Source organism: Delphinapterus leucas, chromosome 6, assembly GCF_059928025.1.
Source record: "Delphinapterus leucas isolate spDelLeu-1000000601 "Yukka" chromosome 6, BTC_Dleu_Yukka2, whole genome shotgun sequence".
NCBI lineage: Eukaryota > Metazoa > Chordata > Mammalia > Artiodactyla > Monodontidae > Delphinapterus > Delphinapterus leucas.
The window spans coordinates 78,254,034-78,276,810 of NC_143134.1; the positions used below are offsets into that span (position 1 = coordinate 78,254,034).

Sequence of the window (22,777 nt, forward strand, 5' to 3'; positions counted from 1 at the left end):
AATTCAAAGGAAAGCAAAAACACAGCAACAACAATCCCAGCCAGTAAGGCAGCCCCCAATTCAGGAAACATACCTGATGAGAGAATATATGCTCACTGAGCTTATTGATATAATTATCAAGTTCCAACAAAAGGCCAGGAAAATATCCAGGAATGGTTAGTATGGTTACAGGATTGAGGGGCAGGGGAGAGGGGGCAATGGCATTTCTCTGACTGGGCAGGAAGCAGAAAAAAGAGCAATATCACCACACAGCCTTCTCTCCAGCTCAGGGGTGCTCAGGGGTGAGGGGCAATGGGGAGGTCAAGGCACTCACTCCCTTATAGATTGGATTATTCTATCCTACAGGGAAGCTTGACCCAGTAAGGGGGTCTCTCTGGACATATGAGGCCCTGGATATATTTAGAGGAGGTACAACAAATTCTTAGGGAGTGGGAAATGAGGTAGGCCATCTACGCCCCTGTCTTTGAAGGCCCTGATTGGGCTACATTCACTGCAGGAATGAAAGCCAAGATACTCCAGTATGCCTTCGGTACCTGGTATGCGGCACTGATACCCATGCTGAGCCCAGTCATAAGAGGAGACGTTTTTGATGTTGGGCAGGCTACTGCTGATCTGGGGGATACTGACAAATCCCAGGAATAGGTACAGGATGTGGGAAAGACCTAAGACAGAGAGGGAGCTCAAGAAGACAACAGGCTAACCCAATTGGCTGTAAACGGTCTGGTACGAGCAACCCAGAAGCAAATGTGGTTTGACCTCATTGCTGCAGGGATCACACCTGAAAAGATAGACGGGCAACATAACACTGTGTTAGCTGGCCTGTGGAAAGCCTTGAAAGCTGAACAAGAGCTCAGACCTGCCCCACCTGCCCTACCATTCCTGATGTATCTACTGCTACAGCAGAGGCCTCAGGGATACAGTCCTATTCGGGGTGGGTACCTCCCACTCCCCGGGTGTAGGATATAAGCCAAGATGGCCTCCAAGTGAGGGCCGTTGGGGGCAATTGGAGGCCACATGTTGAGCTCACTATTCACTGGTACCCCAGAAATAAACAAAAGGTGACAGCTCTGATTGATACTTGAGCTGAATATACTCTAATACCTGGTAAACTTCAGGAATTTTCTGGGCCTATCAGTGCCATCGATGGTTTCCAAGGGCAGTTGGTTATGGTCAGGAAGGTCCCTTTGACACTGCAAATTGGATGTTCTCCCCCACAAGAATATGAGGATTTTATCTCTCCAATACCAGAGAACATATTGGGCACGGACATCCTGCAAGGCCAAACTCCGCAAACCTCTATCGGTGAATTCTGCCTCCAGGTTAGAGTAATCAAACCAGTACTGCTGAGGGGAAATGCCAACTGGGAATCAGTAAGCCTACACTTCCCCCTAACGAAGAGTGGTAATTGTCAAGGAAATAGGAGGAACTATCCAAGAACTGCAATGAGTGGGTATTCTACGCCATGTCCATAGCACTTTCAACGGCCCATTATGGTCGGTAAAAAAAGGCAGATGGCTCATGGCAGATGATGGCGGATTACTGAGAATTGATCAAAGTTTTGCCCCCCATTCATGCAGCTGTGCCCAAACTTGGCACCATCTTAGATAATTTGGCCACAGTCCTAGGAGTGGACCATGCTGTTCTGGACTTAGCAAATACTTTTTTTCAGAATACCTTGGCTGCTGAGTCACAAGTTCAATTTGCTTTCACATGAAAGGCACGATAATGGACTTTTCAAATTCTTCCCTGAGGCTACCTGTACAGCCCCACAAAATGTCATGGGATGGTGCCTGGAGATCTGTCCCTGTTATTCTTCCCCACATCTGTAAAATGGACCCATTGCTTTGATGATATAATGTCGACATATGAAGCCTTGCCTCTGCTGACTTCACACTCTGCAGATTTTGCTGGAACACCTGTGAGCAAGTGTATGGGAGGTGAATACACAGAAAACTGAAGGTGCAGTCACCAATGTAAAGTTTCCGGGAGTCATATGATCAGGTAAGATGTGAATTGTCCCAGAGCTATTATGGACAAGGTGCAAGCCTAGCTAATCTCTAAGAACATGAAAAAGGTGCAAGCTTTTATAGGAATTTTGGGGGTTTGGAGGACTTTTATTCTCTACCTGGCACAGTGTTTCCATTCCTTATACTGCCTGGTAAAGAAAGGACATGTGTGAGCCTGGAGATCAGAACAACGAGCCACCTTTGAGAGGGCAAACATACTAAGGAGATTAAAGCTCTAGGCATCTCCCAAACAGGGCTACCATTTGAGTTAGATGTGTCTGTGACTCCAGAAAGTATGGGTTGGGAACTGTAGCAGAGACAACAGAAGGAGAGAGTAGCCCTAGGATTTTGGTCCCAACTCTGGAAGGGGGCAGAAACCTGGTATAGCCCATAGAACAGTGGCTCCTAGCAGCATACACAGCACTCTTCCAGTAGAGCCTCTCATGAAAGAACAGTGTATCATGGTAAGAACTTCTGTTGCTGTCAAGGTTGGATTGCGAATATATTCCACCGACCTACCTCTGCCATAGTTCAAACTCCCACTTTGACTAAGAGGCATGCGTATTTGCAGAAGAGGACTAACGTGTCCTCCAGCCCACTGTCTCTAGAAATGCAGGTACAACTAGGCCCTATAGAACATGTAGGTTTTCCAAATGCCTCTGTCCCTAGTCCTGTGGCAGCCCCTGTAGGCTGTAGAGAGGGAATAGTGGAAGTTGCTGCTGATGCCCAGTAAACAGAGGGGTCTAGTAGGGGCAACCCACCCACATGGACTGCACTTGCTATTGAGCCCAACACTGACACCATCTGGATGGAAACAGGAACAAACCACAGCAGCCGATGGGCTGAACTCAGAACATTTTGGCTGGTGATCACTCATGAGCCCTGGCCATTTCCCTTTGCACTGAAAGTTGGACTGTGGGCAACTGCCCTCCTCTACCTTCTTGGGGTTGACATGGCTGGTGTCACCACTGCACGGAGGGAATTGGAAAGCACTAAAGCAGTGCATAAAGGAAGAACAAACTAGAATTAGTACTCTTAATTCATCTGACATTAGCGATATTGATCCAAAAACCTGGCCTGTGGCACACACTATCAATGGGTATTCTTTTTATGTCAGTCAAACTACACAGCCCATCAAATTGCTGACCAGAAGGGTCCTATGAATACCATCATCAGAGCCATGGGTGGCTACACTTAGATTTAGGATGTACTCACCTCGGCTTTCGGACCTGTGAGCACCCATTCAACCCTACACTGGGACCAGAAAAAGCATTTTAAACAGAACCTGCCTTACTGTACCAGGGATATAAGATAGATATCACCAGAACTGCGCATTCTGTTACATCAAAAGATAGTGACTAGTTTGGTACAGAATGGTCACACCATACAGGTATTTATTGGGGAGACCCAAATGAAACCCAGTGGTTCTGTGGCATGAATCTTTGGCCATGGTTTCCATCTAGGTGGTTCGGCCACTGTACCCTGGGTTTTCCCTGGGCACAGGAGAAAATCTATCCCACAGCAACAAAAGTTGCCAACCTCCTTCTCCTCAAGGCCAGAAGGGTACATTCTGTTTCCATTGGTACGATCATCTGGCTGCCATCTTTGTTCCTTTCATTGGCCTGGAGGATGGTATAGCTCACATAAAAGCCCTTATTAAATTCACCCAGCAAGCCTTATGATAGCCGACAGAACCTGTCCTTGCTGAACACTAAAATGTCTCTAACGAGGAAAGCTGTCCTCTGAAATAGGGTGGTCTTGGACAATATTACTGCCTCCCAAGGAGGCACCTGTGCCATTACCCAGGTAGAATGTGTGTGTTCACACCATGCAGCATTTTTACTAAAGCACACGGGGATACAAGTGAACACCCTGAGTAATCCAACCCCCACCTAGGGAGCTTAATAAATCAGTGGTTTGGATCATGGGGCTTTTAATGGAAAAAATTGTTTCTTACTTTGTGAATTGTTACCTTAATTTGTGTTTTCTCTTGCACGTGCCCATATTGTTGCTGTGGTATTTGCCTCTAATGTAGCCAGATAGCCGCAAATGAGCCATGCTAATGAAATTTCTTGTTGACCACTCAGGGCACATTGTAGAAAAAGGGTTGCATGTAAAATTGTAAGAGCCAGCAGGAGGGGTGGAGAGCTGGAGGAGGTCGTAGAGAGGATGTGACTGTTGTTGACCCTCAAGCTGGACCTGGGCAATTGGAGGCTCCTTATCCCCTTTCCTGTCCTTGGAAGGTGCATTCTGCCTGCCTTCCCTGCACCAGAGCCGTCTCAAAGACAAAGTCCTGCAAGAGCAATGTGTTTTTGAGACCATCGGGACTGAATACAAAACCTAACCCAGTTAAAGCCTCTCTATAAACCCTTAACATTCTGCAGGGCAGTGCCGAGATCTACTCGTCTTGCGACCACCAGAGACAAACCTCAAATGTCAGTTCCCTTGTTTATTAAAGCCACCAGCTATGAATCTGGAGTGGCCTGCCTCTTTCTTTGGTCTCTCCTTGCCCTCCATGCATGGAGCCAGTTTCAAATTTCACCCGGGGAACTTATGAGGTTTAAACTAGCATGCCCCTACCGCTTGTGGTCTTGATTTGCATTTCTCTAGATGACACTGGAACTTTCTTCATATGTCTATTGGCTGTGTGTTCCCTCTTCTGTAAAATTACTGCTGATGCTTCATTCATTTTTTTGTTGTTGTTACATCTTTATTGGAGTATAATTGCTTTACAATGGTCTGTTAGTTTCTGCTTTATAACAAAGTGAATCAGTTATACATATACATATGTTCCCATATCTCTTCCCTCTTGCGTCTCCCTCCCTCCCACCCTCCCTATCACACCCCTCTAGGTGGTCACAAAGCACTGAGCTGATCTCCCTGTGATATGCAGCTGCTTCCCACTAGCTATCTATTTTACATTTGGTAGTGTATATATGTCCATGCCACTCTCTCGCTTTGTCACAGCTTACCCTTCCCCCTCCCCATATCCTCAAGTCCAGTAGGTCTGTGTCTTTATTCCTGTCTTACCCCTAGGTTCTTCATGACATTTTTTTTCTTAAATTCCATATATATGTGTTAGCATACGGTATTTGTCTTTCTCTTTCTGACTAACTTCACTCTGTATGACAGGCTCTAGGTCCATCCACCTCATTACAAATAGCTCAATTTCGTTTCTTTTTATGGCTGAGTAATATTCCATTGAATATATGTGCCACATCTTCTTTATCCATTCATCTGATGATGGACACTTAGGTTGTTTCCATCTCCAGGCTATTGTAAATAGAGCTGCAATGAACATTTTGGTACATGACTCCTTTTGAATTATGGTTTTCTCAGGGTATATGCTCAGTAGTGGAATTGCTGGGTCATAGGGTAGTTCTATTTGTAGTTTTTTAAGGAACCTCCATACTGTTCTCCATAGCGGCTGTACCAATTCACATTCCCACCAGCAGTGCAAGAGTGTTCCCTTTGCTCCACACCCTCTCCAGCATTTATTGTTTATAGATTTTTTGATGATGGCCATTCTGACTGAGATGATATCTCATTGTAGTTATGATTTGCATTTCTCTAATGATTAATGATGTTGAGCATTCTTTCATGTGTTTGTTGGCAGTCTGTATATCTTCTTTGGAGAAATGTCTATTTAGGTCTTCTGCCCATTTTTGGATTGGGTTGTTTGTTTTTTTGTTATTCAGCTGTATGAGCTGCTTATAAATTTTGGAGATTTATCCTTCGTCAGTTGCTTCATTTGCAAATATTTTCTCGCATTCTGAGGGTTGTCTTTTGGTCTTGATTATGGTTTCCTTTGCTGTGCAAAAGCTTTGAAGTTTCATTAGGTCCCATTTGTTTATTTTTGTTTTTATTTCCATTTCTCTAGAAGGTGGGTCAAAAAGGATCTTGCTGTGATTTATGTCATAGAGTGTTCTGCCTATGCTTTCCTCTAAGAGTTTGATAGTTTCTGGCCTTACATTTAGGTCTTTAATCCATTTTGAGTTTATTTTTGTGTATGGTGTTAGGGAGTGATCTAATCTCATACTTCTATATGTACCTGTCCAGTTTTCCCAGCACCACTTATTGAAGAGCCTGTTCTTTCTCCACTGTACATTCCTGCCTCCTTTATCAAAGATAAGGTGACCATATGTGCGTGGGTTTATCTCTGGGCTTTCTATCCTATTCCATTGATCTATCTTTCTGTTTCTGTGCCAGTACCATACTGTCTTGATTACTGTAGCTTTGTAGTATAGTCTGAAGTCAGGGAGCCTGATTCCTCCAGCTCCGTTTTTTGTTCTCAAGATTGCTTTGGCTATTCGGGGTCTTTTGTGTTTCCATACAAATTGTGAAATTTTTTGCTCTAGTTCTGTGAAAAATGCCAGTGGTAGTTTGATAGGGATTGCATTGAATCTGTAGATTGCTTTGTGTAGTAGAGTCATTTTCACAATGTTGATTCTTCCAATCCAAGAACATGGTATATCTCTCCATCTACTTGTATCATCTTTAATTTCTTTCATCAGTGTCTTATAATTTTCTGCATACAGGTCTTTTGTCTCCTTAGGTAGGTTTATTCCTAGGTATTTTATTCTTTTTCTTGCAATGGTAAATGGGAATGTTTTCTTAATTTCACTTTCAGATGTTTCGTCAGTAGTGTATAGGAATGCCAGAGATTTCTGTGCATTAATTTTGTATCCTGCTACTTTACCAAATTCATTGATTAGCTCTAGTAGTTTTCTGGTAGCACCTTTAGGATTCTCTATGTATAGTATCATGTCATCTGCAAACAGTGACAGCTTTACTTCTTCTTTTCCGATTTGGATTCCTTTTATTTCCTTTTCTTCTCTGATTGCTGTGGCTAAAACTTCCAAAACTATGTTGAATAAGAGTGGTGATAGTGGGCAACCTTGTCTTGTTCCTGATCTTAGTGGAAATGGTTTCAGTTTTTCACCATTGAGGACGATGTTGGCTATGGGTTTGTCATATATGGCCTTTATTATGTTGAGGAAAGTTCCCTCTATGCCTACTTTCTGCAGGGTTTTTATCATTAATATGTGTTGATTTTTGTCGAAAGCTTTCTCTGCATCTATTGAGATGATCGTATGGTTTTTCTCCTTCAATTTGTTAATATGGTGTATCACGTTGATTGATTTTTGTATATTGAAGAATCCTTGCCTTCCTGGAATAAACCCCACTTGATCATGGTGTATGATCCTTTTAATGTGCTTTTGGATTCTGTTTGCTAGTATTTTGTTGAGGATTTTTGCATCTATGTTCATCAGTGATATTGGCCTGTAGTTTTCTTTCTTTGTGAAATCCTTGTCTGGTTTTGGTATCAAGGTGATGGTGGCCTCGTAGAATGAGTTTGGGAGTGTTCCTCCCTCTGCTATATTTTGGAAGAGTTTGAGAAGGATAGGTGTTAGCTCTTCTCTAAATGTTTGATAGAATTCGCCTGTGAAGCCATCTGGTCCTGGGCTTGTGTTTGCTGGAAGATTTTTAATCACAGTTTCAATTTCAGTGCTTGTGATTGGTCTGTTCATATTTTCTATTTCTTCCTGATTCAGTCTTGGCAGGTTGTGCATTTCCAAGAATTTGTCCATTTCTTCCAGGTTGTCCATTTTATTGCCATAGAGTTGCTTGTAGTAATCTCTCAAGATCTTTTGTATTTCTGCAGTGTCAGTTGTTACTTCTCCTTTTTCATTTCTAATTCTATTGATTTGAGTCTTCTCCCTTTTTTTCTTGATGAGTCTGGCTAATGGTTTATCAATTTTGTTTATCTTCTCAAAGAACCAGCTTTTAGTTTTATTGATCTTTGCTATCATTTCCTTCATTTCTTTTTCATTTCTTTCTGATCTGATTTTTATGATTTCTTTCCTTCTGCTAACTTTGGGGGTTTTTTTGTTCTTCTTTCTCTAATTGCTTTAGGTGCAAGGTTAGGTTGTTTATTCGAGATGTTTCTTGTTTCTTAAGGTAGGATTGTATTGCTGTAAACTTCCCTCTTAGGACTGCTTTTGATCCATTCCATAGGTTTTGGGTCGTCATGTCTCCATTGTCATTTGTTTCTAGGTATTTTTTGATTTCCTCTTTGATTTCTTCAGTGATCACTTCGTTATTCAGCAGTGTATTGTTTAGCCTCCATGTGTTTGTATTTTTTACAGATCTTTTCCTGTAATTGATACCTAGTCTCATAGTGTTGTGGTCGGAAACGATACTTGATACAATTTCAATTTTCTTAAATTTCCCAAGGCTTGATTTGTGACCCAAGATATGATCTATCCTTGAGAATGTTCCATGAGCACTTGAGAAAAATGTGTATTCTGTTGTTTTTGGATGGAATGTCCTGTAAATATCAATTAAGGCCATCTTGTTTAATGTATCATTTAAAGCTTGTGTTTCCTTATTTATTTTCATTTTGGATGATCTGTCCATGGTGAAAGTGGGGTGTTAAAGTCCCCTACTATGAATGTGTTAGTGTTGATTTCCCCTTTTATGGCTGTTAGTATTTGCCTTATGTATTGAGGTGCTCCTATGTTGGGTGCATAAATATTTACAATTGTTATATCTTCTTCTTGGATCGATCCCTTGATCATTATGTAGTGTCCTTCTTTGTCTCTTCTAATAGTCTTTATTTTAAAGTCTATTTTGTCTCATATGAGAATTGCTACTCCAGCTTTCTTTTGGTTTCCATTTGCATGGAATATCTTTTTCCATCCTCTTACTTTCAGTCTGTATGTGTCTCTACGTCTGAAGTGGGTCTCTTGTAGACAGCATATATATGGGTCTTGTTTTTGTATCCATTCAGCCAATCTGTGTCTTTTGGTGGGAGCATTTAGTCCATTTACATTTAAGGTAATTATCGATATGTATGTTCCTATTCCCATTTTCTAAATTGTTTTGGGTTCATTATTGTAGGTCTTTTCCTTCTCTTGTGTTTCTTGCCTAGAGACGTTCCTTTAGCATTTGTTGTAACGCTGGTTTGGTTGTGCTGAACTCTCTCAGCTTTTGCTTGTCTGTAAAGGTTTTAATTTCTCCGTCAAATCTGAATGAGATCCTTGCTGGGTAGAGTAATCTTGGTTGCAGGTTTTTCTCCTTCATCACTTTAAATATGTCCTGCTAGTCCCTTCTGGCTTGCAGAGTTTCTGCTGAAAGATCAGCTGTTAACTTTATGGGGATTCCCTTGTGTGTTATTTGTTGTTTTTCCCTTGCTGCTTTTAATATGTTTTCTTTCTTTGTATTTAATTTTTGACAGTTCGATTAATATGTGTCTTGGCGTATTTCACCTTGGATATATCCTGTATGGGACTCTCTGTGCTTCCTGGACTTGATTAACTATTTCCTTTCCCATATTAGGGAAGTGTTCAACTATAATCTCTTCAAATATTTTCTTAGTCCCTTTCTTTTTCTCTTCTTCTTCTGGAACCCCTATAATTCAAATGTTGGTGCATTTAATGTTGTCCCAGAGGTCTCTGAGACTGTCCTCAGTTCTTTTCATTCTTTTTTGTTTATTCTGCTCTGCAGTAGTTATTTCCACTATTTTATCTTCCAGGTTACTTATCCGTTCTTTTGCCTCAGTTATTCTGCTATTGATCCCATCTAGAGTATTTTTAATTTCATTTAATGTGTTGTTCATCGTTGCTCATTTCATCTTTAGTTCTCTAGGTCCTTGTTAAATGTTTCTTGCATTTTGTCTATTCTATTTCCAAGATTTTGGATTATCTTTACTATGATTATTCTGAATTCTTTTTCAGGTAGACTGCCTATTTCCTCTTCATTTGTTAGGTCTGGTGGGTTTTTATCATTTTTTTTTTTTTTTTTTTTTTTTTGCTGTACGCGGGCCTCTCACTGTTGTGGCCTGTCCTGTCGCGGAGCACAGGCTCCGGACGCGCAGGCTCAGCGGCCATGGCTTACGGGCCCAGCCGCTCCGTGGCATGTAGAATCTTCCCGGACCAGGGCATGAACCCATGTCCCCTGGCATCGGCAGGCGGACCCTCAACCAGTGCGCCACCAGGGAAGCCTTGCAGGTTTTTATCTTGCTCCTTCATCTGCTGTGTGCTTTTCTGTCTTCTCATTTTGCTTATCTTAATATGTTTGGGGTCTCCTTTTTGCAGGCTGCAGGTTCGTAGTTCCCGTTGTTTTTGGTGTCTGTCCCCAGTGGCTAAGGTTGATTTAGTGCGTTGTGTGGGCTTCCTGGTGGAGGGGACTAGTGCCTGTGTTCTGGTGGATGAGGCTGGATCTTGTCTTTCTGGTGGGCAGGTCCACGTCTGGTGGTGTGTTTTGGGGTGCCTGTGGACTTATTATGATTTTAGGCAACCTCTCTGCTAATGGATGGGGTTGTGTTCCTGTCTTGCTAGTTGTTTGGCATAGGGTGTCCAGCACTGTAGCTTGCTGGTCATTGAGTGAAGCTGGGTGCTGGTGTTGAGATGGAGATGTCTGGGAGATTTTTGCCTTTTGATATTATGTGGAACTGGGAGGTCTCTTGTGGACCAGTGTCCTGAAGTTGGCTCTCCTACCTCAGAGGCACAGCACTGACTCCTGGCTGGAGCACCAAGAGCCTTTCATCCACACAGCTCAGAATAAGAGGGAGAAAAAGTAGAAAGAAAGAAAGAAAGAGAGAAAGAGAGAGAGAGAGAGAGAGAGAGAGGGAGAGGGAGAGAGGGAGGGAGGGAGGCAGGGAGGGAGGGAGGGAGGAAGGAAGGAGATAAAATAAGATTAAGATAAAATAAAATGAAGTTATTAAAATAAAAAATAATTATTAAGAAAAAAAATTTTTTTAAAGAAAAAAAACGGATGGATAGAACCCTAGGACAAATGGTGGAAGCAAAGCTATACAGACAAAATCTCACACAGAAGCATACACATACACACTCACAGAAAGAGGAAAAGGGGAAATAATAATAAATCTTGCTCTCAAAGCCCACCTCCTCAATTTGGGATGATTCATTGTCTATTCAGGTATTCCACATATGCAGGGTACATCAAGTTGATTGTGGAGCTTTAATCCGCTGCTCCTGAGGCTGCTGGGAGAGATTCCCCTTTCTCTTCCTCGTTCGCACAGCTCCCGGGGCTCAGCTTTGGATTGGGCCCCGCCTCTGCCTGTAGGTCACCGGAGGGCGTCTGTTCTTCGTTCAGACAGGACGGGGTTAAAGGAGCCGCTGATTCGGGGGCTCTGGCTCACTCAGGCCGGGGGAGGGAGGGGTACGGAGTGCAGGGCGAGCCTGAGGCGTCAGAGGCCGGCGTGACGTTGTACCAGCCTGAGGTGCGCCGTGCTGCGTTCTCCCGGGGAAGTTGTCCCTAGATCCCGGGACCCTGGCAGTGGTGGGCTCCACATGCTCCCCGGAAGGGGTGTGTGGATAGTGACCTGTGCTCGCACACAGGCTTCTTGGTGGCGGCAGCAGCAGCCTTAGCGTCTCATGCCCGTCTCTGGGGTCCGCGCTTTTAGCCGCGGCTCGCGCCCGTCTCTGGAGCTCCTTTAAGCAGCGCTCTTAATCCACTCTCCTCGCGCAGTAGTTAATAAAGAGGGAAGAAAAAGTCTCTTGCCTCTTCGGCAGGTCCAGACTTTTCCCCGGACTTCCTCTCGGCCAACCGTGGCGCACTAACCCCCTGCAGGCTGTGTTCACGCCGCCAGCCCCAGTCCTCTCCCTGCGCTCTGACTAAAGCCCGAGCCTCAGCTCAGAGCCCCGCCCGCCCCGGTGAGTGAGCAGACAAGCGTCTCGGGCTGGTGAGTGCCGGTCGGCCCCGATCCTCTCTGCGGGAATCTCCCCGCTTTGCCCTCCGCACCCCGGTGGCTGCGCTCTCCTCCGCGGCCCCGAAGCTTCCCTCCCGCCACCCGCAGTCTCCACCCGCGAAGGGCCTTCCTAGTGTGTGGAAACTTCCTCCTTCACAGCTCCCTTCCTGAGGTGTAGGTCCCGTCCCTATCCTTCTGTCTCCGTTTATTCCTTTTTCTTTTTCCCTACCCAGGTACGTGGGGAGTTTCTTGCCTTTTGGGAGGTCTGAGGTCTTCTGCCAGCGTTCAGTAGGTGTTCTGTAGGAGTTGTTCCACGTGTAGATGTATTTCTGGTGTATCTGTGGGGAGGAAGGTGATCTCCGCACCTTACTCTTCCGCCATCTTCCCCTCGTCCCTCTAACTGTATTGACAAATTCTCGTTTTGTTCATTTTTATTAGATTTTATATCTTCCTATGTGTAATATTTGTTCAAATCTTTTCCCATTTTTTTCCCTTTTGGGGGTGCTGATTTTCTTCTTGTTGATAAGTAGAAGTTCTTTGTTTTTTATACTTTTATGAAGTGTTGTGTGAGTTGTAAGTATTTTCTACTTTAATTTCTTTGAAACATCTTTCGATGAATAGAAATTTTAAATTTTAACATGCGTGAATTAATCTATGTTTCTTGGTTGGTTTCTGTGTTTAATCTTTTGTTTAGTATTGTTTTTATAATTTTTTGGACAGAAAGCTTGAAGAACGTCTTGTTACTTTATTTATAAGTTTATTATGGTTTTTGTTAGATTAGAATTTAGAGTTATTTTACATATTTTTAAAGTTAATATAAATTAAATTACATACTGTTCTCACTCTAGATTATAGGTCCAACAATTTGCAACAAAACTTCTCAATTTCCTTATAAATTCCCAAGTTAAAGAACCACATAACTCTCATTATAAATCTTTAAATGTAAGTACTTGTATCAGCTATATCCTATCTTACTATTACAGTTGAGATCTAATGTCCAGAGAAAAAGCTAAGTGAGCATCACTTTACAGAGCTTTGTTTTAAACCATAATTCCAGGTGTGCTACACACTACTTTAGCTAAAGCCTATGTAGTAGGCTTTATATTCTAGAAGGGTCAGATCTGTGCACAAATCCATCTGTGACGCCAAAAGCTGCCTTGGTGTAATGGGCCACCAGGATCCATTTCAAAACAGTGTTTCCTCTTGCCAAGGTCAGCGGCTATCACCGAAGTAACCAGAGAATGCCCGTGTTCTCCCTCTCAAAAGGCAGCCTCTTTTGCAACATTAGATTTCAGCACTTTTTGTCCCTTTCTTTTCAGTGATGGAAATCTTTTTTGTTTACCATTTTAAAGCAAGGATTACTACCTTCCTTTGAGAAGTGTTAATAGAAAAAAAAAATTTTTGTAAACTTCCCAGAAAATAAGTTTCCTGTTATAGCAAGTTTTATTTTCAGAGAATTTGAGAAAATGAACACAATATCTCCAAGTTTCCCCACATTGAGATTGACAGCTAAACTGAATGCGCTGTGGCTTTGCTGCTTAAACCTGAACTCCACACATAGGAGTATCTTCTTTATTTACTCATTTAATTTACAAAGTCTGCTTAGTGGTATTTCTCACTTTTCTAAAAGTGCTTTCCCTTACACTGCCCTCTGTGCATGTATTTAGGATAAAACCCTAGAATGGAAGGTATTTAAAACGAGGCAGGCAAGCACATACAGAATGGGATGAAGCCAGATTTGCTTTGAATACCACTTGCACGATCAGCTTAGTTTTATTTCAGACATGAGCCCCACATACAACCCTTTTGACCTGAGTACTCCATCCCTAAATGGCAAACTAAACATTCATGAAAATTTAATGGTGAGGAAGTTAGTACCTTCTTATGTTTCAGACTGTGAAATGGCACCAGGGAGCACTTTCAGCAACAGGCAGAACTGTGTGCATGTGCCGGACCAGACCTGAAACATTTGTCCCTTCAACCTGTCATCCTTCTTCACGTTAACCGGCAGCCGAGACGTTCTGACAGGACACCACCAGGATGCCACCCAAGAAAGGTATTTCAAAATAAAGACCTGGTTGTAGGATACTCTACCTTTCTTAGGGATTGGGCACTTTGAAAAGTTTGTTTCACAATTTTTGTTTCCTCTTTGGGGCATTCCCCTTTCTATTTTTTCTGTGGGGAGAGTCCCTTTGTTTCTTGAGAGATTGGGAAGGGTTCAATATTTCTTCAACTTCTTTTCTTTAATGGATGTATGATTTCACCAGCTAGTAAGTGCTTGAACTTACCTTTCTTTCATTTAAGAAGCTAATGGGGGAAAGCAAAATACACTGATATTCCAGTGCAGCAACTCCTACTTGGGGTTTAGTCCATAGCAGTGACCTCTTGTCAGATCGGTGTGTGGGCCGAGTTTGTGAGGGAGACCTGTCCTGCTTCAATTTGTGAATTAGATACAGTTCTGAATTAAGTAAAGCTGAAGAGTAGAGGAAAGAGGATTAAGGCAGAGAAAGCTAAGAAGAGAGACATAAAACCCTATGGGGGGTATTTATGTGAAGTGAAGCAATGTGATGAAACATTCTTGGTACCTGTGACTTGTCACAGAGGTGCATTTTCAGTACTATGGAGATAGTGGGTGGCATATTCAGTTGTCATTTTGTGATGCTAATGCAGCTTACTTTGGATCTGTTGTCATCCTCATTTCAGTCCCCAAAAGACAAACTGGTAAAAATTTTAAATATGGAAAACCTGGAAATGGATATTTGCTTTTCAGCCTAGAACTTCTAATCCAAATGGCCTTGGTCTCTGTCGTTCCTTTAGCTGACTTATTTAATCTTAGAACGGAAAGTGGAGACAGAGATCTCATGTAGAGATAATCAAGTCACCCAGGCCTGTGTCTTGAGAATCTGAGCAGTATCCTATTTAATATGCTCAGTTATCTTATGGACTTCAAACATCTGGGCAGTCTTAGGAATATTATTATCAAAACAGGTCATTGCTTTTAGAAAACAAAAACAAAAACAACCGCTTCTTTTGAGGCTCAACATACTTTTCCAAAGAGGCTATTAGAAATAGCTCATAGTTGTGTATTAGCTTTTAATAGGTGGGGTTGGTTTTCCATTAATAAGTGTAGGGTTCAAATTTTATATAAGATGTTCAACTTCAGCACCTTTAGGGTGTTCCAAGCTGGGGTCCTCAAACTCCTCAGGCTATTTGGTAGTGAAGGTATTGTCAGGCTCTCTTTAGAACTCCAACAGTTTTTACAAAAACTTGCAGTAAGGCTGCTCAGGCTATCTTAACCATTTGTAAAAATGATGCTAATCCTGAATTGTAATTTAAAATGTAGCATGTTGAGATCTTTCCCCCACCCTCTCTCTTTCATCGTTGTTTGAAACAGATTAACAGATTAACTAGTAAAGCCCTCAGAAATTTTCTTTCAGTGCATCAATAGATTGTGATTTATAGACAGAAACTGCCTATTGGTAAAATAGTGGTCCTAAATGGCTTAGATGAGTTAATGTTTGTGAAAGCCATTTGTAAACTCTGATATAACATAAAAAATAAAGGTGGCAATCATCGCCTTGTTTCTATACTATTGTTTGGCCATATGATTTTTTTTCAACAATGCAAAAATAAAACTCAGCCCTGCTCATACAGATTCTTCAAAATTCTAGATTTGTGGTGCTCCAATAAATGATCTTTTATCATATTTAAAGATGGATAGGTAGCATTTTCTACAAGAGATAAATAATATACAGCTGTGTTGGGATATTAATTCCCATAGAAATTTATTTTATTCATTCATTCATTTGGTCACTTATTGGTGCATTCAGCAAACAATTCATTTGATTCTTTTTATGTGCTCTGGGAAGAACGTGATGTGACAGAGTTCTTCTCAAAGAATTTGTAGATTAATGTGTTTGGGGCAGTACTGAATAATTATCAAAACAAAACCAGAGCCAGAAACATTGCTTTGCAAGTTCTTTAAGGCCTTTAAAAATTAGGAACATTGAGGTATTTGTTTCCAGCTTGGCCTTTGCTTTCAGGATTTCTCTGAAGTCGACAGCACTTCCTGGGTCTGAAGTGCCCATTAGTGATGACTAAGGACAGTATTCCTATGACTGATAGAATGTTGGCACTGTTTTATTTCCATTTTGTTCATTCCACTTTTAAAAACAGTGTTATTGATGTATAATGTGTGCACAATAAACTGTACACATTTAAAATATACACTTTGGCAAGTTTTGACAAATGTATACATGCCATAATGACCACCACGATCAAGATTTCTACTTCCCCCAAATGTTCCGTATGCCCCTTTGGCATAAATCCACACATTCTACTCCCACCTCCCATATAGTCTACCCCTAGACCTAAGCAGCCCCTAATCTGCTTTTTGTCACTGTAGATTAGCTTGTGTTTTCTAGAATTTCATGTAAATGGAAACATACAGTATGTACTCTTTTGTGTCTGGCTTCTTATATTTAGCATAATACTTTCTAGATTCATTCACATTTCAGTAGTGTTCCTTTTATTGCTGGGTAGTATTCCATTGTATGGTGTACCACAGTTTGTTTATCCACTCACCTGTTGATGAACATTTGAGTTGTTTCTAATTTGGGGCTATTATTAAAAAAATTGCTATGAACATTTGAGTATGTGTCTTTGTGTGAATGTATGAGTTGTAATTGCTGGGTTGTATGGCAAGTGTTTGATTAACTGCATAAGAATCTGCCAAATTACTTTCCAAAGTGGCTGTATAATTTTGTGCTTTCACCAGCAATACATGACAGTGCTAGTGATCTACATCCTCACCAAAAGTTGATATTGCAAGTGAATCTTTTTAATTTTAGCCCTTGGGGAAAGTGTGTAGTAGTACCTTATTGTGGTTTTAATTTGCATTTCCCTAATGGCTAATGATGTTTAATGTGTTTTATGCTATTTTATTTCTTTTAACCCATATATCTTTGTGCTTTATTCTTTTAATTTCTTTTGGAGTGTTTTTTTATTTCATTGTATCTCCTCTTTTATTGGTATATTAGCTTTTTTTTTGTTGTTATTCTATTTTAGTGGGTTTACAGTATACAGCTTTAACTTATGGCATTCTACCTTCAAATAATGGTATTCTACTTTACATATGTATATATATATAAATATATATATATAAATATATATATATATATATATTTTTTTTTGCGGTATGCGGGCCTCTCACTGTTGTGGCCTCTCCCGTTGCGGAGCACAGGCTCTGGACATGCAGGCTCAGCGGCCATGGCTCACGGGCCAAGCCACTCCGCAGCATGTGGGATCTTCCCAGACCGGGGCACGAACCCGTGTCCCCTGCATCGGCAGGCGGACTCTCAACCACTGCGCCACCAGGGAAGCCCCCACTTTACATATATTTTAATAGCATTACTACAGTATAATTTTATTCCCCTCTCCTATACTTTGTGTTATTGTTTTTGTACATTTTATTTCCACATATATTATAAACTCCACAGTCTATCATTATCATTTTTGCTTTAAACACTCAGTTATCTTTAAAAGAAATTTTGAAAAATAAGAAAAGGTTTTTCATATTTATCAATATATTTACCATTTCCAGTGATTTTTCTTCCATATTTCGGATCCAGATCTCTATCTAGTATCATTTTCCTTCTGCATGAATAACTTCCTTTAATATTTTTTGTAAAGCAGGCCTATTGGCAATGAATTCTCTCAACTTTTGTTTGAAAGAGTCTTTACCTTAGTTTTTGAAGGGTATTTTCAATGGAAACAGAATTCTAGTTTGTTAGGTTGTTTTCCTTTTAGTGTTTAAAGGTTTCTGTCTTTCATAGTTTCTGATGAGAAGTCTGTGATCATTCTTATCTTTATGTCATTTTTCTTTGTCTACTTTTAAGATGTTCCCATTACTAGTGTTCATTTTAGCAATTTGTTTATGCTCTGCCCTTGTATAGTTTTATTAATCTCTTTTTCTGTTTGGAATTTGCTGACATTTTTGGATATTTGGTTTATAGTTGCCATCAAATTTAAAACAATTTGGTCATTATTTCCTCACTTTTTTCTGACTTTCCCTCCAATTACATATATTTTAGACTGTTTACCATCATCTCACAGTCACAAATGTTCTTTTCATTTTTTAATCTTATTTTCCTTCTATGTTTCATTTTGAATAAAATTGATGTCTTCAAGTTTGGTGTTCTTTTCTTCGTCAACATCTATCCACTGTTTATCCCATCCTATGTATTTCACATTTCAGATACTGTATTATTCATCTATAGAGTTTGGTTTATATTTTTAAAATATTTTTTATTTTTTTCATTATGCTCTTAAACATGTGGAGTGTATTTATAATAGCTGTTTTACTGTTGTTGTCTGCTAATTCTATCATGCTGGCCTTTACTGGATCTGTTTCTATCAGTTGATTTGATTGTTCTTCTGGGTGGGAGGCATTATTTCCCCAGCTTCTTTGCTTACCTGGTGATTTTTAAATTCACTGTTGGAAATGTTAAATTTTATGTTTTTGGGTCCTGGATTTTTCTGTATTCCTTTAAATATTGTTGGATTATTTTCTGGGATGCAATTAACTTTAAATTAGCTGGATGCTTTTGAGACTTGGTTTTAAGCTATGTTAGGGTGTTTTCAGAGCAGGGCTAATTTGGTCTGGGCAATAACTTTCTGAGGACTCTAACCAATGCTTCTTGAATTACAAGGTCTCTCCTCGCTGACTGCTGGAAAATCCGAACTTTTCCTGACTCATGTGAACTTCAGAAACTATTCTGCCCATCCTTTCTAGTGTCCTTTCCCTGGCCTTGGTAGTTACCACACATGTATGCACACATCAGTACTCAGCCAACGTTAGAAAAGATTTGTCTGCAGATCTAGAGCTCGCCATCTCCCCCGCCTCTGTGTGTGTTTGTGTGTGTGTGTGTGAAATCAGAACTGTTTCTCCTTAACTCAGTGAGACCACAAGCCTCTGTTTGGGTTCCCCCTCCCTGTGTTGCAGCCTAGAAACTCTCCTTAGACAAAATGATCAGGCAATGTCAGGGTGCATCTCATTTGCTTTCCTTCTTTGAGGAATCACTGTTTTGAGCTTTCTTTTGAGCAGTGTCTGAAAAGAGATGTTTCATATATTTTGTCTGGATGTCTAGCTGCTTAAGGTAATAGGGTTAATGCATTCCTAATTACCTCATTGTGGCTGGAAGCAAAAATTCCAATACTGGATTTATAGTATGCTTTGGCTTGAGTATTAGAGGATTTCCTTCAGTTACCATAACTTTTAAATGATATAAGGTAAATACCTTCAAAACATATTTTTCTACTTTGGGGTAGTACTCACAGGTATGTTTTTTTTTACTAAAGATACAGATTTTTAGTATTTGAGTTCCATATGCCAATATTCAGAAATACTAAGTATATTCTGTAGTGTATTTTAATGGGGAAAAAAAGATAAAGTTCCACTCTTGTCTGATGTCTTCATAGGTCTTGGAAAGGCTTGAAGAAGGGGCATGAAGTCCATAAATCATTATTTAGTGAGACAGTAAAAAGGATCCAAACCAAAACTGTCCTAGACAAAAAAAAATACCCCTATGTAGAGGCTGAATCTCTAAGGCTTTTCCTCTTGGACACATGCTACAACAATTGCTTCAATTTGGAAATTTATCCCTAACACTAATTTAAATATCTCATATTAGTATATGAGAATTCTTTCTCCTCTTCTTGTTGTGGTATTGGAAAAAGTCAGTTCCCATCAATGTAGAGATTCATATTTACCAGTACTATTATTAAATTATCCTCTATTCTCTTGTGTTTGAACAAGCTGTCTTCTTTAATTTTAATTCATTTAACACAATACAAAAAAAGTATAATAGATATTCCTTGACTTGAAGAAGCTCAAAACCTATTTGAAGAGATGAGACAAAGACATAGAAAATATTAAAAAGCAGTGTAAGACCATTACGAGAAAGATGTTTGGGTGCAGGATATGAAGTACCAATTGAATTGTGGAGGCAATATATACTATGCACTTTTTCTCATTTCCAATTATTTAATCTTCTTCTATGGCTCTCTAGTGAACATTCTTCAGTTTATCCAGATCACCCCTTAGCTGTGGAGCCGAAACATTCCGTAGATACAAGTCTGATCAGTTCTGGGTATGTCTGGATGATTACTTTAAAGTTCTGACTGCTGCGGTTCTGTTTATGCAGAACTGTACTTGCTCTTATCACCACACCATATCATTAACTCTTGGCAGTGTGGGGAGTGGAACAAATGTTGGAATCATGCAGACCTGGGTTTGAATCCTGGCTTCACTTCTTACAGGATTTAGAACTTGAGTGGGTGTGTTAGTTAAGGGCCATTTAGTTAAAGACAACATATTCCAGCTTAGCTAGCCTAAGCTAAAATATAGTGGGGGGTTGGTGGGGGGGATTCCCAGAGCCCAAAGGAAGAATAAAGTTGAGTCTCAGGCTCAGCTAGAACCAGAGACTGAAGCCCTATAGCAAACCCAGGAAATTCTCTTTGTCTTTTACCTCTGCAAATCTGCTTCATTCTTTCCAGTTGCATGTGGTTTTCTCTCTTTTGTAGTAGACGTGACAGGTAAGACTGAGGCTAAGAGTACCTAAATCTTCCATTTTCTCAGCTATGTGGGTGAATAAATGTGTGTATGTTTATGTCAGGATACAATTCACAGAAAATGTTGGGGAGGTAGTAGGAAAGTTCCCATAAAAGCAGAGTAACTGGGATAATAAAATGATGGTTGTTTACTATAACTAATCATTTCATCCCTTTTAGTCCAGCTTACTTATATATAAGGAGGTCTTCCATAAATACTAACTTTCTTGTTCCTTGCTTCCTTTCTAGCCAGTTTTCACTCTCTATCCTAGACAATTTTCTGCTAATAGTATATAATATGTAGTAACCACAAACAGGAGCATGTTGTATGGCTGATTCACTTTGTTGTGTGGCAGAAACAACATTGTAAAGCAATTATACTCCCAAAACAAACAAACACAGAACTATTGAAAACAACTTACATTTCCATCATTTATCAAGGCAAGAATTCATATATTCTTCCTTGGCCAAATAGATACAGTGGAAAGTAACAGTGGTTGAGTGATTTTGATGAGTCTTCATCCAAGAAGGTTGCTTGTTGGGATGAGGATTGTACAGATACAGAGGCTGCCTGTGGAGTGAAATATTGGGGTCATACCTATGGGAGTATTGCAAAAGGCCCTCAGGAGAATGCATTAACCAAGTCTTAGACTGGACTGTGTATTTTAATACCTTGATACCAGAAAATGAGTATGGCTTATCAAAGTGAGGTGATTCTTATAACTGTAAATTACCAGAAAGCTACAGGATCTACCTGAAAGCCAGGGCTGGAAAGTGAAATCTGATGGAATCTGATTAAAGATAGCATTTATTTAATTTTTAATTAAATAATCTATGCTTACTGAAGTGAGCTATAGTTATAGTTAGTAGGGCACACAGTAGATTTTGATATAAATATCCAGTTCTTTTTCTTAAGGGAACCAGTTAGAAGCTTTAATCAAGACAGCTAAGGAATTTCTTTCGGGCTGGTATGGCTCATCTACCCTTCTGTGCTCCATTCTGCTCCTGGTCTGATCTTGCCTGGGAACTCTAATTGTGAAATCTTAATTATCTATGACAGAGAGTTCACAATCTTTACTTTTTAACTCTGAGAATGACTTCATGATGCTATATGTCTTTTTCTACACCTGAGGGCTAATGGTTTATCTGTCCTATTCCTCACGTCTGTCCTTTCTCCTTGAAGGCAGGGCGGGGGGGATTATCTACACATTGTGTAAATTGAAGAGGCCTTCCTACCCTCTTGATGTTGATGCTATCTTCTTTCTGCTTAATGTCTAAACTGAAAATGGGTCCCTCATTTATGCACCACTGTGACATTTCCTGGGTAATGAATAATTAAACAGTCTTCCCAGCAATAGTAGTTCGTTTTGTTTTGTTTTTTTCATTCCATGGCTAATATTGTGTGAAAGTTAAACTTGCAAGTAGCCCAAGCCTTAAAATATGGTGAATTTGTGAAATGGAATTCTCTAACTTCAAATATACTTCCTTTTCATTGAACTTACTGAACTACATTCAAGTTAATAATTCAGTTCTTAAATATCTGGTTTTTGAGAGGCAGTGACTAATACAATAGCATCTCCTCCCCCAATACTATCTACCTTTAAAAAAATATTTTTGTTTCAAAGAAAAAGAAGTTTTCCTGCCTTTCTATTTCTGTTCCAACTCCCCAGATACATAAACAGGTTTTCATAGTTCCAGAGTTTCTCTGACTCCACATAAAAGATTTCAGTATAGATACATATTGGTAATGCTAACCTCCCACAGAATACTTAGAAAATAATGGCAGGATATACTTGCAAGTTCCAGTCAAAATTATGAAGTGGCCAAAGATTTGTGTCCTCCTGTGGCTTCCCCATATTATAATAATACCATTGTGATCTAGGATCCAGTACTGTAAACTCTGTCCTCCACTTTTCTTTTTAGCTTGCTTTCATTTGATTTTCATTTGGGTATCTGGATGGAAAATATCAATACATTATTTTTACACAAGAATGTAAATTATTGGTAGGTAAAGGAGTGCTTTTTAGTTTTCTGCCATGGCTTATATTTTTTCAGACCTTGCCTAATTCCTAGAGTATCATTCCATTCTGTCTCATCCTTCATCAGAAAGCGTAGATGGTTTCGCATTGTTTCCATGTGACGTTTAGATTTCCCAAACCAGTATGTCAGCGTCGCCTGCTATTTGAACTTCCTCTTACTTTAAGTTCATATTTAATGCATTTGACCCACTCTCCATTCCCTGCATGCCCAGCACATTTTCCAACTTCTATATGTTATTTTACTGAAGTAATCACCTTAGCCCCTCTCAATCTTTTCCTATCATCACCCTGCCCATCTTCAAGGCTCAGGTGATTCCCACCTCCTCTGTGATGCTTTCCTGGATTTCTTCAGTAAAACATAATTTCTTCCTCTTCATACTTCCTGTGGCATTAAGTATGCATCATTA

At 40.2% G+C, this 22,777-nt stretch overlaps 1 protein-coding gene across 1 annotated transcript in view; it reads left to right on the plus strand.

Moving 5' to 3' along the window:
* Window positions 1-11,940: 11,940 nt before the first annotated feature.
* Window positions 11,941-22,777, plus strand: part of TMC1 (transmembrane channel like 1) — a 131,707-nt gene continuing 120,870 nt past the window's right edge. The window contains exon 1 of the mRNA XM_022573505.2: window positions 11,941-13,777. Within this exon, the coding sequence (XP_022429213.2) occupies window positions 13,762-13,777 (16 nt within the window). The 5' untranslated portion in view covers window positions 11,941-13,761. The remainder of the gene's footprint in view (window positions 13,778-22,777) is intronic.